The following is a 16,526-nucleotide window of genomic DNA, read 5'->3' as shown; positions in this document are numbered from 1 at the left end:
TAAATTCAGAATAAAAATAATTTTTTGTTAAGCCTAGCAAAGTATAAAAATTACCATTGCATTCTTATTTCAGAAGAAAATTTTTTTTTCGTTTTTTAGTTTGAAAATCTTGGGTTTTAGAACAATTTTGGTAAAAATATATATTTTTTAAATTTCTTTTAAAAAAAAGTCTAAATCACGTGTGATTCAGATCCATGCATCAAAAATGTATTTTTCATCCTTTCGAAGTAAAAAGTAATACCTCAAAAATACGGTTCGTTTGAATATTCTGAAGTTATAAGACCCTGATAAAAATGAATAAAGATATTATTTTTAACTGATTTTCTTATAAAAACTCAAAAACTTTACTTTTCTATTTTATATCTGTGATTAATTGTATAAAGAATAAAAAATTGTGTAATCCTTCAGAGCCCATCAATAAAATCTAACGCTTTCATTATCGGAATTCCATTAAAATTATTGTTATATAATTTTATTTTAAAACCGACAATGAAAATTTTAGATTTTATTGATGAGTTCTGAAGCTTTGAACAATTTTTTATTCTTTGTACAGTTAATCACGGATAGAAAATAGGAAATTAAAGTTTTTGAGTACAATTGTTCCAAAAGAACACGATTATCAAATTAAAAAATGAAAAATAAACTTTTCTCCTGAAATAAGAATGTAATGATAATTTTTATAATTTTCTAAGCTTAACAAAAAATTCGTATTTTTGGGTAAAAAATTAATCTTTTTGGTTAAAAATTGAACGGTAAATTTTTCAGAGACGAATTTGTTACAAACTTTAACAGTTGACTTATTGACAGATAAATTTTCTCCAAAATTGATATGTTGAATTTTCAACTATACTACCCATTTAAAATTTTAAATGGTTCTATTTTACTAATCACATTTATAGCTTTTAACAGTAAAAATTCACATATTTGAAATCTCAAAATTCAAAGTGGAGAAATATTTGAAAATTTTGGAAAAAGCATCAATACCTGAATATTTTAAAATTAGCTTTCCAATTTACAAAGCCCCTTTTTAAATTAATCTAGGGAAAGCATTTGCCGTTGCAGGGTGTCCAGGGATTCTTCGAGATAAAATTCATGATCTTTTCCAGGTTTTCAATGTCAAGAAATCAAATAATGGAATAAACTTTTGTTGTACAGGTGAAAAATGAGCCATTTTATTTTTTATCGGCCAAAAATTTCGAAAGAAAACCAAATCCTAAGTAGATAAATTATTAATTTTTTGTGAACGTAAGTGGTCTTTGTGAAATCTTTGGGAATATTTTCAAATCTTTGTCAAGTCTTTGAAATCATTTAAATTCTTTAAATCTTTTGAAATCATTACGAATTCCTTGTAATATTTCTTTCATCTTTCTTGAAATCTTTATGAAATCTTTCTTTAATCTTTGTGAAATCTTTACTGTTCGTTTAAAATCTTCAAAACTTTCATCATTATGAATTCTTTGAAATATTTGTGCAAATTTTGTAATCGTTTGAAATCACTCGAATATTTGAAATCTTTGTTAGATCTTTTGAAATTTCCTGAACAATTTTAAACTGTACCCTTTTTTAATTCCTCAAATTCTTTAATCTTTTGAAATCCTTATGAAGTCTTTGAAATATTTGTGAAATAATTTTCACATCTTTTGTATTCGTTTGAAATCATTGGAATATTTGAAATGTTTGTAAAGTTTTCTTAAAATCTTGTATATTCATTTGAAATCATTCGAATATTTAAAATCTTTATGATATCTTATGAAATCTTTTTGAAAAAATTGAAATAATTTAATATCTTTATGTTTTGAAATTTTTGAAATCTGGTGTAAATGTTTGTGTATATTTCCCTTGTTGAAATATTTTTGTATTTATTAAAAATCATTGAAATATTTAAAATCTTTGTGAAATTTTCAAAATATTATGTAAAGCCTTTTTCAAATTTTTGAAATCCTTGCAATCTTGTTTAAATCTTCCAAATCGTTGGGAAATTTTTATAAAAACTTTTTTATCTAGTGTACACCCCTTTTTTGAATCTGTGAAATACTTGAAATTTTAAAAATATTTGTTAAATTTTTGTTTGTGAAATTGTTTGAATGCTTTGAAATCATTGATTTATTTAAAATCTTCCAACAAATTTTTCTGAACCTTTTGAAATCGTGTAAAATCTTTGAAATGTTTTGAAATCCTTGAAATCTAGTATACCCTTAAAAAAATCTAAATTTTAAATGTTCGTGAAATTGTTGTGAAATCTTATTGAAATCTGATGTGCAAGCCTTTTTTAAGTTGTTGACATCCGTGAAATCTTTATGAAATGTCAAAAATATCTAAAATATCTTGAAATGTTTGACATATTTTGAAATCTTCAAAAATATTTTTAACCTTTCTGAAACTGAATTAATATCGAAATTTTCAACTAATAATTTTTATAATTTGTAATATAAGTAAGACAAGTAAAATGTATACTTTAACATTCTATATTAGTGGAAAAGAAATAAAAAACTTATAGAATTATTAACAATATTGAAGACTGATTATTGCAATCTATAAAATAATTAGTACTGTCTACAAAAAGTGCCTTGAAATCTCTTCATTTATTCTGTAATAAGCAAAAGAAAAATTATATCTTGACGAATGAAAAACTTTTCAGTAGCAAGATTTTTTCTAAGCGAATTGTTTCCTTCATAATAGACCAAAAGATTTAAATTACTCTTCATATTTCAATAAAATTCCTGTTTTAAGAAAAACAACAAAATAATTCAAATTCAAGGTTTTCAGGGTCGCTAAAAGCCTGCGTATTCAAAATCAATTTATTTTACATTTATTAATATTCCAAAGTGAACATTTCAAATTCATTGCCACTCAATTTATTTTTTATGTGATTAAACTATATAATTTAATTTTGCAATCACAGCAATATTGTTTTATATTTTTATCTTAATAATTGACAATGCAATAAAATAATAAATAAAAAATGTATATTCCAGATGTGTCAGGAGCGGGACAGATCAGTATAAATCCCTTGAAGCATCCGGATTTCTTTCAAGTGCACAATCTCTTCACCGTAAAAGATTTGTTCGATGCTAAAGTGCATCTAGGTCACAAAGAGGGTTCGATGGACGATAAAATGCGTCCTTTCATCTACGGAAAACGTCTAGGACATTTAATCATAGATCTCGATCGAACTGCTGAGCTTCTCAGGCAAGCCTTAAATTTCACCGCTCACATCGCCTTCAGAGAAGGCATCATTCTCTTCGTTGCCAGATCTCCACAAGCGACTTTTTTAGTCGATCAAACCGCCATCGAGTGCGGAGAGTACTCCTACACCAGAAAATGGCAGGGTGGAATTTTTACGAATTCCGAAAAAGAATTCGGAGCAGTGACAAGGCTCCCGGATCTTTGTATACTTTTCAACACTTTTAATGAGATCTCATTACAACATCCTGTTGTTGTCAATGCTGCTAAAATGTGCATTCCCACTGTTGGAATCGTCGATACAAACAGTAATCCCAATCTAATTACTTACCCTGTGCCAGGAAACGACGATTCCATTTCTGCAATTGAACTGTATTGTAAACTGTTTAAAGAGGCGGTTTTAAGGGGTAAACAAGCGAGGGCGAAATTTTTTGAAATTCCCGCGTAATTGAGAGAAAGGCAATTTTGTTACTGTAAAAAATTATTTAATAATAAGAGTTGTATTTGAAAATTCCTGGTTTTTACATTTCGAACCACGCTTCATAGAGATTTTTTTTAGAAACGTATTTTTTATACAGATTAAAAACGAAATTATTCTATTCATTCTTTGACGGTTACTTTAGAGTCTCGTATTTTTTGGATAAATCTTGGTCCCAAAAGATGAAGTATTCTGAAAAAAAAAATATTTTTAATATATAAATATACAACTTTTAAGTTAAGAAATTAAATTCAGAATATATTTAAATTTAAATTCCGATTTAACGTCTAACATTTAAATGTAATTTAAACATTTTAAACTGGTCAGGGAATGTCAGGGAAACGCTAAAATAAAAATTAAAGAAATGAAAATGAAATGAAAATGAAATAAAAATCAAATTTAAAATACTTTTTAGCGTCCAACAATCAAATTAATGTGCAGAATTCCTGAAAATAAAACCCAGAATCCAGGGACCAAATTCGGACAACCACCATAAAATTTACTTATTGCAATTTGAAAAAGGTAACAATTTTTTCCTAAAACAGAAAAGAAAAATATATTTCTTTTTGGACAAAAATAAAAAAGAGGAACGAAAAATTAGAAGGCAGCTAACCAAGTCCCCTTCCTTCTCTCTTATACTTCTTTCATCTTTTTTTTTTATTATTATCAAATCATAATAAAAAAACATTTGTAAAAAATAATCACCAACGTTTCGGCACTCATACAGCACACTTATCAAGGCAAAAAAAAAATAAATAAAAATAAAAAAGACGAAAGAAATAAAACAGAGAAGGATCGGGACTTGGTTGATTGCCTTCTCACTTTTCTTTCCTCTTTTTTTATTTTTGTCCAAAAAATAAATTCTTTTCTTTTTTAAGAAAAAATTGTTATCTTTTTTCAACTGTTAATAAAAACATTTTATGGTGGTTATCCAAATGTGGTCGTTGAATTATTGGTTTTATTTTCAGAAATTCTGACCATTGAACCTGAAATAGTTAGGAAATTTTCTATAAACTTAGACTTATTTATTTTTTACACTCTTTCCTCAATTCCCCCCTTTCCCCTTGAAAAAAAAGTTTGATAAGAATATCCAACTATTTTTGGTTGAAAAGTCTACTATCACATTTTTCTTACAGAATTAATCTTTTTTTTGTTTCGAATTTCACGATTTGGTTGTATACTTAATTATTTGGTTGAAAAATCAAGTATTTAGTAAAAAATCATCTTTTTGGTTTAAAGTTATTATTATTACTATTTTCTTTTTAAGTCTACTATTATATTTTTGATTAGAATTTATCTCATTTAGTTAAAAATTCGAATATTTGGTGATCCATTTTGGTTAAAAATTGAACTGTTTACTTGAAAATTCGTCTTTTTGGGCTGACAATTTAAACTTTTTTAGTAGAAAATTCAAATATTTGGTTAACCATTAAACTACCTGGGTTGAAAATCAATTTTCTGTAGAAAATTTGTCTTTATGGCCTGAAAATTGAACTGTTTGGTCAATGTTTGTACTGTTTGGTTGAAGATTCAACGGATTTGGTTGACAATTAAACTATTTTGGTAGAAAATTCAACTATTTAGTTGAAAAAATTCATATTTTGGGGTTGAAAATTTAATTTTTTTTAAACATTTATTTATTTTGCCAGAAAAATCGACTATTTGGTTAACAATTAAAATATTTGGTTAACACTATGAATTTTTTAAATTAAAAATTCAAATCTTCTGTTTGAAATATTATATGGTTGAAAATAAACTTTTAAATTTAAAATCTATATTTTCAGGTTGAGAATTCAACTATTTAGTTGACAATTAAACTATTCGGTTAAAAGTTAATCTTTCTTTTTAAATTCATACTTTTTTATTGAAAATTCCATTTTTTCCTCAAAAATGTATTTATTTTGGCAGGAAAATTGATTTTTTTTTTTTTAATTCAACTATTTGGTCAACATTTGAACTCTTTGGTTGAAAATTAACTATTCTCGTTGACAATTCAATTATTATGGAAGAAAATTCAACTATTTGGTTGAAAATGAACTTTTTTAAATTAAAAATTCATATTTTCTGGTTGAGAAATTATATGGTTGAAAAAAAATTTTTATTGAAAATCCATATTTTCGGGTTAAAACTTCAAATTTTGGTTGAAAATTCAACTATTTGGTTAAAAATTCAACTATTCGGTTGAAAATTAAACTATTCTCGTTGACAATTCAATTATTTTGGAAGAAAATTCAACTATTTGGTTGAAAATGAACTTTTTTTAATTAAAAATTCATATTTTCTGGTTGAGAAATTATACGGTTGAAAAAAAAATGTATTGAGAATCCATATTTTCGGGTTAAAACTTCAAATTTTGGTTGAAAATTCAACTATTTGGTTAAAAATTAAACTATTCGGTTGAAAGATAACTTTTTTAAAATTTATATTTTTGTTATTGAAAATTCAATTTTTTCTCAAATTTTTTTTTCAGAAAAATCGACTATTTGGTTAACAATTTAACTATTTGATCAATACTTGAACTGTTTGGTTGAAAATTCAACTATTCTCGTTGACAATTTAATTATTTTGGTAGAAAATTCAAATATTTGGGTGAAAATGAACTTTTTAAAATTAAAAATTCATATTTTCGGGTTGAAAATTCAATTTTTTTGTAGAAAATTCAACTTTTTTGCAGAAAATTCAACTATTCTGGCAAAAAATTTAACTATTTGGTAGGAATTTTATTTTTTGGTAAAAAAAATCGTCTATATAGCTTGATTTTGGAAAAAAAGGAACTGTTCGGTTGAAAGTTATCTTTTTTTGTTGAAAATTCGTCTTCTCAACTAAAAAATTCAACTATTTTGGTAAAAAATGAACTGTTTGGCTAAAAGTTAACTTTTTTGTTGAAAATTCAACTATTTTATAAGAAATTCGATTATTTGGTTGAAAATTAACTTTTTGTTTGAAATTCAACTTCTTCGTAGAAAATGACGTCTTTGTGGCTTGATAAACTGTTTTGTTAAAATAATTAACTATTTCGTTGAAATCAATCTTTTTTACTAAAAATCTAACTTTTTTGTACAAAATTCATTTTTATGGTTTTAAAATTAAACGATTTTTATAGGAACTTTTTTATTTAGTTGAAAATGAACTTTTTTTTATTGAAAATTAAATTTTTTGTTTTCGAATTGAAGTATTTTGACAGAAAATTCGACTATTTGGTTGAAAATTCAACTATTCTGGTAAAAAATTTAACCATTTGGTTGGAAGTTTACTTTTTTGTTGAAAATTCATATTTTTGTTCTGAAAATTAAACTTTTTTGTAAGAATCGTTTATGGCTAAAAAATATAGCTTTTCTAGTAAAAAATTAAATTGTGTACTTAAAAATTCAACTACTTCGGTAGGAAATTCAATGATTTTGTTGCAAATTAACTTTTTTTTTAATATAACTTTTTTTGTTAAAAATTCGTCTTCATGGTTTAAAAATTCAACTATTTTAGTAAAAAAAAGTTAACTGGTTGAAAGCTAAATTTAGTGTTGAAAATTCAACTTTTTTATACAAAATTCGTCTTTATGGTTTGAACATTCAACTATTTCGTTAAAAACGAACTTTTTTTTGAAAATGTAACTTTTTTTTGGTCAAAAATGCGTCTTCATGTTTTGAAAATTCAACTTTTTTTATAGAAAATGTAACTCTAGTTGAAGATTTAACTATTTTGATAGAAAAGTAAACTATTTGGTTGAAATTTAACCTTTTTGTTGAAAATTGATCTTTTTTTGTAGAAAATTCAATTATTTTGTTAAAGAACTCTTCCGTTGAAAATTCATATTTTCGCGTGAAAAATTTATTTGTTTTGTAACAACTATATTTACTTTTGTTTAAAAATACATATCTTTTGGTTAGCGATTCCAGAATTTTGTTGAAAATTCGTATTTATTGGTTGAATTAAACTGTCTTTCATTTAAATTAAAATCTTCTTTGGTTGAAATATCAACTATTAAATTTTTCGTTGATAATGTATAAGTTTTCGAAAATCCAACTACTTCGTTGAGAGCTGAACTACTTTATTAAAAAAAATTTTTTATTGAATATTCATCATTTCAATTGAAATTGAACTATTTTATTCAAATTTTGTTCTAGTTGAAAACATTTGTTTAAATTTAACATTTAAATTTTTTAGTTCGACAATTGATTTTCTTAGTTGAAAATTCATGTAGTATGTTGAAAATTCGTCTTTTTGGGTTTACATTGAATTTAATAAGGTAAGTACATTAATTTTATTAAGAAAAAAATTTCCTATTATGCCTTTTATGATTCTTTTTATATTTATTTTTTTTTCAATTTGAATTAAGATATTTAAGAATTTCTAGTCCAAATTGAATCGTTCGATTTTTTAAAAATTAAAAAAAAATTTATAAATTTGTGGTTACATTTAAATTGTAATTTATAAAATTTAAATAATAATTAAATATTGCACTTACATCATATTTAGGTTTGGATAAAATTTCAAATATGCAAAGAGCAAAGCTGGGTAAAACGAAATCCAAACTTCATTAAGTTGATTTGCCAATGCAATAGAAATCAATTCTGCACAACGTTTCGAGCTCATTTTTTTCGCAGAAACTTGAGTCTCTTCTCCGAATTTCTATAATTAAAAAAAAAACTTATTTAAAGAGATTTTTTACATTTTGCACAAAATTTAATGTACATACCTCGCCTGCTTTTTCCGTAAAACTCTCTCGCAAAAAATCGGTTTGTATTGGCCCAGGACAGATCATAGTAATGGCAATGTTTTTGCCAAATTTCTCAGTTCGCAAACTTTCAAAATATCCCTGATAAGAAAAAAATTTTTAATATTCAAAAAATTAAATTCATAATAAATTAAAATTTCTTCAGAGTGGCGACTGGAAAATACCTGAACAGTTTACAATATTATCGAATTTGAAAATTCCCGAATTATAAAATTTCCGAACTAGAAAATTCTCGAATTTAAACAATTAAAAATTGTATGATTATAAATATTATTCATTTATTAAAAGTACAATAATAAAATATTTTTGTTAAAAAAAATATTAAGTTTAATGTTTTAAGTTTCTAAAATTATTATTTGAATTAAAAATTTTTCTAATAAAAGAATTTTATTATTCGCAAATTTTATAATTCAAGAATATTATTTCTCGAGAATTTTATAATTCGAAATTTTACAGTGCCAGAATTTAAACGTTAAAATTGTAATTGTTACATGTAAAAAGTTTTTTATTTGAAATGACCTCAAGTAAAAATAATTTCACTTATAATTTAAAAGCTTAAAAAAATAAATCGTTAAATTTTTTATATTTCTAACTAAAAATTGCTTAAAATGATATAATTTTTAACAATTACGAATTTTTAAATTCCTTTTTCAATTTAGAGCATTTAAAATGTTAGCGTGGATTTTTTTTTAATAGTTTAAAATTCAAAAGTGTCCAACTTTGAGTGCTTTAGTTTGCAGTTCAGTTTTAACGGATTTCAATTTTCTAAATTCAACGTCCCTGAAAATTTTAAAAATTCAAAAATATAATTCTTATTAAATGATTAATTCTTGAAAATTAAAAAAACCAAAAATCCAACGATGACAAGAACGAAAAAAAAAGAAATCTCCAAACCTCCTTTTTACACTCAGGTTTTTTATTTGTAGCTTTTTAAAATCACAAATTTTTTACAAATTAAATTGTTAATGTACAAAACTTTTGTTTAAAATCAAAATTCAATTTGAAAGTAAAAGGAAAATTCCAAAATATTTACTAACATGCAAGGCGTGTTTAGATCCGGTGTAGGATCCAGAAAATGGGGCTCCCAGAATTCCAGCCAAGCTGGAATTAATTGCAAAGTGACCTCCACCTTGTGCAAGAAAATATTTCAAAACTACTCGAGATAAGTTTATGAGCGAAAAGACGTTTAAATCAAATGCGTCTCGGTCCACTTTTAAGTCTATATTCTCCCAAATTGCGCGTTGACTTCGACCAGCATTATGCACAAGAATATCGAGCTAAAATAAAAAATATTATTTAAAAATCTAGACCCTTTTTGTAAAAATTGCAATTTTTTAATTAAATTAAATTAATCCACGTACTTTGCCAAACTCTGATAAAACCTTATCGAACATTTTCTGATGTAAATCAGAATCACGTATGTTGAAAGAAAGTACCAGAATGTCCTTTTCAGTTACATTCTTTTTATTATCTGTTAAAAAAAACATTTTGTGAAAACAATTCACAAAATTATTAATTATAATTTTATTAAGGCATTAAATTTCTGTTGTAACATCAGAATTCATTATAAAAACAGGGTATTGCGCAGAAAAAATTCCGATAGCGACCTATTCAGTATGATTTTAAATTTATAGTTTTATTTATTTATTAAACATGTGTTTTAAAGTTCTATCAATATAATTTTCCTAAGAGACTTCAGAAAATTCGAAAAGATTTTTGAAAAGATATTTAGGTCTTTTAAAAGTTTGGAAGAAACTAAAAATTATTTCAGAATTTCCCATAAATTGAACTTAAAATTTTTTATTCTCTTGAAATCTTTAAAAATCGACATTAGAAAGCAAATTTTAAAGCTTTCCAAATTTAAAATTATTTTTGCATCTTTTCACATCTTCTAAAAATCTCTTGAATTTACTCAAATAACAAAATTAATTTTATTCTTGCAAATTAAAACATTTTGCTTTAAACACTTCTACAATCTTTCGAATTTTTAAGAAATTATTTTCAAATCTTTTCAAATCTCTCAATTTTCTCTTAAAATTAATTTTTCAACATAATAAATTATTAAAAATTTTCTCATTACTCTTAAGAAAATTCTTTTTTGAAAAAATGCTACTAAACGACTTTTTTCTTTTTTTCTCAAAATTTCTCTGTACTTAGTTTCAATTTTCATTACAAAGAAACTTTTAAAATTGAATTTCAAAACTATAAAAAATTGCAACGTTTTAATTGACAAAATAAAAAATTTAATAATTTTTCATTGACGCTGTATACATAGAAAATTTTAAGTTAATGTTAATAGCATTTGAAATTGAAGAATTTAAAATTTCGTGAATCCGTATTCAAAGTTTTAATTTTTTCAAATTGCAAGTCTTGACAGTTGAACAGTTTTAAGTCGAAAGCGCTTAAAATCGTTTGATTTAAAATTTAATTACAGACTTCATTCTCATTCTCCTAGAACCTTTTTTCTCTCTCTTTACAAAAATTTCTTTTTTTCCTGTTTTCAAAAAACTTCCCCCTTTTCCCGATTTTTAGCTTTAATTAAATTTTGTTGTTGAAAATTCGTCTTCTTAGACAGAAAATTCTTTCTTGTAGATTGAAAATTCCTCTTTTATGGTAGCAAATTAATTTTTTTTGTTTGAAAATGTATCTTTGTTTTTTAAAGTTCATTTCTTTGGATTGAATGCTCAACTATTTGGACGTAAAAAATTCAACAGTTTTTTTTTTATATTCGTCTTTTGGATAGAAAATTAGTCCTTATTGATTGAAAGTTTATCTTTTATGGAAGAAAAGTAATATTTTATGGTTGAAAATTTATCTTTCTCGGCACAAAATAAAATTTTTGTTAAAATTAAATTGTTTTCTACAAAATTAGCACTTTTGGTTAAAAGTTCGTTTATTCAATAGAAAATTAATTTTTTTGGTTGAAATTTCTTCATTTATGGGTTCAAAATTCTACTGTTTTGTAAATTATTAGTATTTTTGGTTTCAAACTTCAACAATTTATTTGAAAATTGATATATTTTGTTGAAAATTCGTCTTTTTATAGAGCACTAATCTTCATTTTGAGAAAATTCATCTTTATGGTTGAAACGTTAAATATTTGGTTAAAAATTCATCTTTTCTGTTTCAAAATTGCACTACAGGAATATAAGTTGAACTACTTTATTAAAAATAATTTTTCTAAAAGTTAGGAATGAACTTTTTAGATCAAAATTAATTTTTTTAACTAAAAATTTGACGATTTTATTTTCTGAATAAAAAAATATTTTTTTAGTTGAAAATTAAATCATTTGGTTTAAAACTCATCTTTCTTCATTGAAAATTCATCCATTTGTTTGAGGATTTAACTGTTGTGTTAAAAATTCGTTTTTTTTTTTGTTTGTTCGTCTAATTGAACTGGTTTAAAATTCAACTTTTTGACTTGAAATCTTAGGAATTTAAAGGTTTAAATATATTTACATTAATTTTCTTTAAAATAATTTATTTTTTCTTTATTCTCCTATTTTCTTGAAATCTGCTCCAGTTGTTGACGGTATAATTTGCTTTACTCTCTGGCTGTAAGGATTTCCCTTGAGAAAATTAAAGTTCAATATATAATTAAATCTTCTTACCTGCCAAGCAATTCTCTTTGACTTTTTGTAGTAAATCATCTCTTCTTGCTGATAGTACTAATTTGCAACCCGCATTTGCTAATTCGTAAGCAGTATGTTCACCAATTCCACTTGAAGCTCCTATTATCCATATCACTTTCCCAGCTAAAGAATCTGTTTAAAAAAATAATTTGCATCCTTCTATAATGTTAATTTATCTAAATCAGCTTAAATTAGTAATTATGAGTTTGGATATTAAAAGTTTTAAAATTTTATGAATTATATCAACCATGTTTATTATATTATGCCCGTGATTTTCGCCTAAAATTGCTATTGTTAATCAGGGTGGCGACTTAATTGGGAAATGACCAGGAATTTAATTAAAAAATCGGGAATTTATTTCTGATCGCAGAAAAAATCAAGTTTTCAGATTATCTCAATTTACTTTATTTAAATAATAATTTATTAGTGAAACAATTATTTTCTCAATTTAATAAAAAAAATGGATTCATCAAGTTTTATTCGCTTACTCGTGATTTATCCTGACTTGAAAAAGAGAATTTTAGAAAATAGTTATCGTTTTAATGTCAGGAAAGGGAGTTTCCCTAAAAAATATATTTTCAATTGGGACAGGGAATTTTTGAAATCGAACGGGAATTTATTTAAATGAATTATACTTCGGATTTAGAAGAACGGAATTTAAAAGAATCCCTGTTCCAAGTCAGAATTTGTCAGAATTTGAAAGTTTTCTTTCAAATTTTCGATCATGAAAGTACTTCAAGTACTTTTTAGAATAAAAACAGTATTCCAAAGATATATTTCTTACGTACAATAGAAAATTTTGACATATCATTAGTTGCGAATTCATTTTTCTTCAGTTAAAAATTCAACTGTTTGGTTGAAAGTAAAACTCTTTTTTTTTAATGATTTTGTTGTTTGAAGATTCATTATTTTAATTGAAAATTCATCTCTGGCTGAAAATGTAACTACTTTGTTGAAAATCAATTTTTTAAAATAAAAATTTAAATTTTCCAGCAGAAAATGTAACTATTTGCTGAAAATCTGTTTTGTTTGTTTGTTAAGAACTAGATTTTTAGCAGAAAATTTAACCATTCTATTTTTAGTTGAAAATGTATCTTATTTGGATAAAAATTCAACTATTCCAGTTGAAGATTCATCAGTTTGGTTAAAAATTAGTTCCTTCAACTAAAAAATCTTGTCCATTTTTTGTTGATAATTGATCTTTTCTTGTTCAAAATTCATTAATTTTGATTAAAATTTATGTTTTTTAATTGAAAATTCAACTATTTCATTGAAAATCCACATATTTTGTTAAACATCGATTTTTTGTCGTAGAAAATTATATTTTTTTTGCAAGTTAATCTTCTTAAAATTTTCTTTTCTGTTAAAAATTCAAGATTTAAAGTCAAATATTTATAATTTCAGTCAAAATTTCACCTTTTAGGTTAGAGATAAAATAACTAGGGTGAAAGTTAAACTCTTTTGTTAAAAATTAATTTTTCTGGTTAAAGATTCACAATTTTAATTGAAAATTCATTTCTTTGGTTGAAATATGAGCTATCTTGATAAAAAATTATTTTTTCTTTGGATGAAAATGTATTTCTTTTTCTGAAAATTGAACTATTTTATGGAAAATTTGTTTTGTTTGTTTGTTGAAAATTATTATTTATTTAAACTGAAAATGTTACTATTATTATTATTCAAGTTGAATATTCCATAATTTATATTTTTATATAATTATATTTTTTATTATAATAATATATTATAATAATTATATTTTTAATTGAAAATTCATCATTTTTGGTAGAAGTTAATCTTCTCGGTAACAAATTCTTTTAGTTGGTCAAAAATTGAACTATTCTAGTTAAATATTCATCAATTCAATTTTTTTTCAATTTTATTTGAAAATTCATCAATTTTTTTTGAAAATGTAACTATTTTTCTTAAAATTAGTTTTTAAAATTAATTTTGTTAACTTTAAGTTGAATTATTTAAGTTTTGGTTTACAATTTATCTTATTCAGTAAAAAAATTATTTTTCTGTTGAATAATTAATTTGTTTCATTTGAAGAGTCATTATTTTAGTTGCAAACACTTATGTTTGGTTTAAAAAGAATTTTCAATAAAAAATGTTACTATTCTATTTTCTTTTGAAAATTATTCTTTTTTTAGTTCAAAGTTCAACTATTTGGTTGAAAATGTGTCTTCTTTAATTGAAAATTTTATTCTTTCGTTAAAAAAATAACCTATTTTGTTTGAAAAATCGTATTTTCTGTTAGAAAATTAATATTTTTATTTGAAAATTTATCTTCTTGTTTAAAAATTAATGTTTTTATTTGAAAATTAATCTTTTTGTTTATAAATTCATCTTTTTGATTAAAAATCTAAGTATTCACGTTTAATATTAATGATTTTATTTGAAAATTTATTTATTTTGCAACTTGTAAACTGTCGTGTTAAAGAATATTTAGAATGAACGGAATTAATGAAAATGAATGTATTTTTTTAATATGAATATGTTACTTTTAGATGAACGAGAAAATCGAAAAACTTGATCGGAAATTTGAAATCGTCCGCCGAATCGCCACCCTGGTTAACCTTTATTGTCTTTGCTTTTGTTTTCTAGTATGGTTGACAATAGATACTATAAAATACAAAAATTTGTTATAAATATTAATTTTATATTTTAATTTAGAAATTACAAGAGACACTGTTTTGAATTACTCAAATGAGCCCGACAATTAATTTAAACAATTTTAAATTTGAACTTTTAAAATTTGTATGGATTAAAATTTAAATTAAATCTGTGGTGCATTTTTTTTTGAATTAACAAAAATAAAACCACTTAGATAAAATTTGTGAATACTTATTTAAATTTGATTGAAACTTTCAATTTTATATTTATGATCTGAATATTCTGATACATACCTGCCGGTTTACCGAATTTTTCTTTTAAAGCTAATAGCATATCGCAGTCCAAAAATAGAGGAATTAATAAATAAAATAAATTATAGAGAAGAACGAAAGCTCCAAAAATTTCCAAGAAACCCATTTTTGAAAAATTCTTATAAATATCGGGATTGATGTAATGCCGATGGGTCTTTATTAGTATTTAAGCAGAATAAAAAAACCACGCACAAGCAAAACGCTATTCACGGTTTCATAACAAACATCATGTCTCGTATACTCACAGCTCGTCAGCTGATTAAAATTAATTCATTGCGTGATCTTCCCCTCTGCCCCAGATCACTAGAAAGGGGGCGTTCCATAAATTCTGTATGATTTTCTGTACAATTTTTAATTTTGATCTAAATTTTTGCTGGTAGATTGTTTTATTTATAGTAAAACAGTATTACAAATATTAATAAAAAATATCTTCTTGCTTTCAAGATATTAGAAAATTATATTCTATAGAATTACTCGAAACAACCATAATTATTAATTGAGTAAAATTATGATAAATATTCCTAATACTTTAAACCATCATATCAAGTTTTTTAATTCTGCCAATTATTTATATTTAAAAAATAACTCAGTGAAAAGCTTCTTGAAAAAATTCAAAAACATTTTTGGGGATTTCATATGTTTGGAAAAAGAATTGAATAAATTTTAAGGAAAGTTTGGTTTATTTTGTAGAATTTTACAAAATATTAGGAAAAATTCGTTCCAGTTTAAAAACTCTTTTAGAATTTTGTAAGAAATTTAAACAATTTTTTATTCTCTGCAAACCTTTCGAAATTCTTAAACAGCTTTTTTCTTCGAAATCTTCAAAAACCTGAATTTGTTTAATTTGCTCATATCTTTTGAAACGTTTTAAAATCTTTTTAAATGTCCTCCTAACATTAATTATCGAAAATAAAAAATCATTTTAAAATTTCTTATGAATCTAAAGAACCTTTTTTTCTTTCAAAATAGTATTATTCTCTTGAATTTTTTAACTAATAAAGATACATGCTGTACCAAAAAAGATTTAGTTTAATTTTCAGCAAAAATGAAATAGTTCAATTTTCAATCAAAATGACGAAATTCCAAAGAAGATTAAGTTTCTGCTGGAAAGATAAATTTTCAACACAATACATAAATTTACAACTAACTATTTCAAGCTCTAACTAAAAAGGTAAATTTTTTACTAAAAGAAAACGGTTTTTTTAAAAACAAAATTGATCAAATTAAAAAAAAACTAACAAATATTTCTAACAATATATACAATTTTCAACTAATCTAATAAATCTTCAACCAAAAAAATTATTTAAATAAAATAGTATTACTTTGAACCAAAAAATATGAATTTTTAAAGAAAAATTGAATAGTTAATATCCCAACTGGAAAATATTTAAATATTAAATAAGAAACAGTTGAATTTAAACGAAAAAGACTAATTTTAAATAGAGAACTTTATTTTTAAGTTCAAAAATTAATTTTGAACAACTCAAATTTTGCAATAAATTAGTTAAATTTATAACCAAAGAAATTAATTTTTAAACAAAATAAATAAATTTGCAAACAAGAAGAATAATTTTCTA

General features: G+C 23.9%; 2 protein-coding genes across 2 annotated transcripts; one reads left to right on the top strand and one right to left on the bottom strand.

The window, feature by feature from the left end:
- Positions 1-2,962: 2,962 nt before the first annotated feature.
- On the top strand, positions 2,963-3,631 carry LOC117175333 (28S ribosomal protein S2, mitochondrial). Its single transcript, XM_033365042.1, has one exon. The coding sequence runs from the start codon at positions 2,963-2,965 to the stop codon at positions 3,629-3,631; it is 669 nt and encodes a 222-aa protein (XP_033220933.1).
- Positions 3,632-3,686: 55 nt separating this feature from the next.
- On the bottom strand, positions 3,687-15,187 carry LOC117175697 (dehydrogenase/reductase SDR family member 7-like). Its single transcript, XM_033365442.1, has 7 exons — positions 14,932-15,187; positions 12,005-12,157; positions 9,755-9,864; positions 9,431-9,670; positions 8,355-8,474; positions 8,124-8,287; positions 3,687-3,853 (listed from the first exon to the last, which is right to left on the bottom strand). Exons 1-7 carry the CDS (start codon positions 15,053-15,055, stop codon positions 3,784-3,786), a joined length of 981 nt encoding a protein of 326 aa, XP_033221333.1. The 5' UTR covers positions 15,056-15,187; the 3' UTR covers positions 3,687-3,783.
- Positions 15,188-16,526: the final 1,339 nt, after the last annotated feature.

This window comes from Belonocnema kinseyi, chromosome 6 (assembly GCF_010883055.1).
Source record: "Belonocnema kinseyi isolate 2016_QV_RU_SX_M_011 chromosome 6, B_treatae_v1, whole genome shotgun sequence".
Lineage (NCBI taxonomy): Eukaryota > Metazoa > Arthropoda > Insecta > Hymenoptera > Cynipidae > Belonocnema > Belonocnema kinseyi.
This window is presented reverse-complemented; position numbering and strand designations above follow the sequence as displayed.